The sequence below is a fragment of the Plasmodium vivax genome, genomic scaffold, assembly GCF_000002415.2.
Source record: "Plasmodium vivax scf_7107 genomic scaffold, whole genome shotgun sequence".
In the NCBI taxonomy this organism is placed as follows: Eukaryota; Apicomplexa; class Aconoidasida; order Haemosporida; family Plasmodiidae; genus Plasmodium; species Plasmodium vivax.
Window position 1 is genome coordinate 1 of NW_001849978.1, and position 897 is coordinate 897.

At 41.8% G+C, this 897-nt stretch overlaps 1 protein-coding gene across 1 annotated transcript; it reads left to right on the top strand.

The window, feature by feature from the left end:
• PVX_239290 (vivapain-1) lies at positions 1-897 on the top strand (the record flags this gene model as incomplete). The annotated part of the gene is made up of 1 exon (XM_001612290.1): positions 1-897. A coding segment is annotated over exon 1 (855 nt), but the record flags the coding sequence as incomplete, so codon positions are not given.

Consider the following 897-nt stretch of genomic DNA (forward strand, 5'->3'; position numbering starts at 1 on the left):
TAGTTAAGCTTGGTACCGAGCTCGGATCCAGTACCCTTCACCATGGCGCAGGATATCAAAATCATGAACCTGACCAAGTCCAGCCTGGAGGCCCTGAACAGAAACCAAATGCTCTCCAAAAAGAGCAGTAGGAAAATTCTGAAGATATGCATGTACGCAATTCTGACATTTGCAATGTGCGGTGTGGTGTTGATATGCCTCACTGCCATGTCGAACAGTGATGGGAGCCTTACCCAGAGTGGCAGCCATAACCAGAGCGGCAGCCTGAAGGGTCTCTCTTCCACCCCTGGTGATGGAGAAATCCTCAACAAGGCTGAAATAGAAACGCTGAGATTTATCTTTTCAAATTACCCCCACGGGAATAGAGATCCAACTGGTGATGATGTGGAAAAACCAGCAGATGCCGCCTTACCAAATGAAGAGGATCAAAAGGTAAAAATTGCAGACGCGGGAAAGCACATCAAATTGATGAAGCAGTACAACGAAATTGTGGCGGACATGAGTGAGGACAACAAAGAACAGCTAGCCAAAATGTTGAGGGAACTTTTGAAAAAAAAAATAAATGAAAGGAAGAAGAAGAGAGAAGACCCAAATGGTAATAATGAAGAAGGGAAAGAAGTTATCAATATAAGTGTGCCAAGTTTTAATTACAAACGAGTCAGCGCCAACCAAGATGATAGTGACGACGAGGAAGAGGTGAGTGTGGCGCAGATAGAAGGCCTATTCGTCAACCTGAAATATGCCTCGAAATTTTTCAACTTCATGAACAAGTATAAAAGAAGCTATAAAGACATCAACGAGCAGATGGAGAAATATAAAAACTTCAAAATGAATTATCTCAAAATTAAGAAGCATAATGAAACGAATCAAATGTACAAAATGAAGGTAAACCAGTTT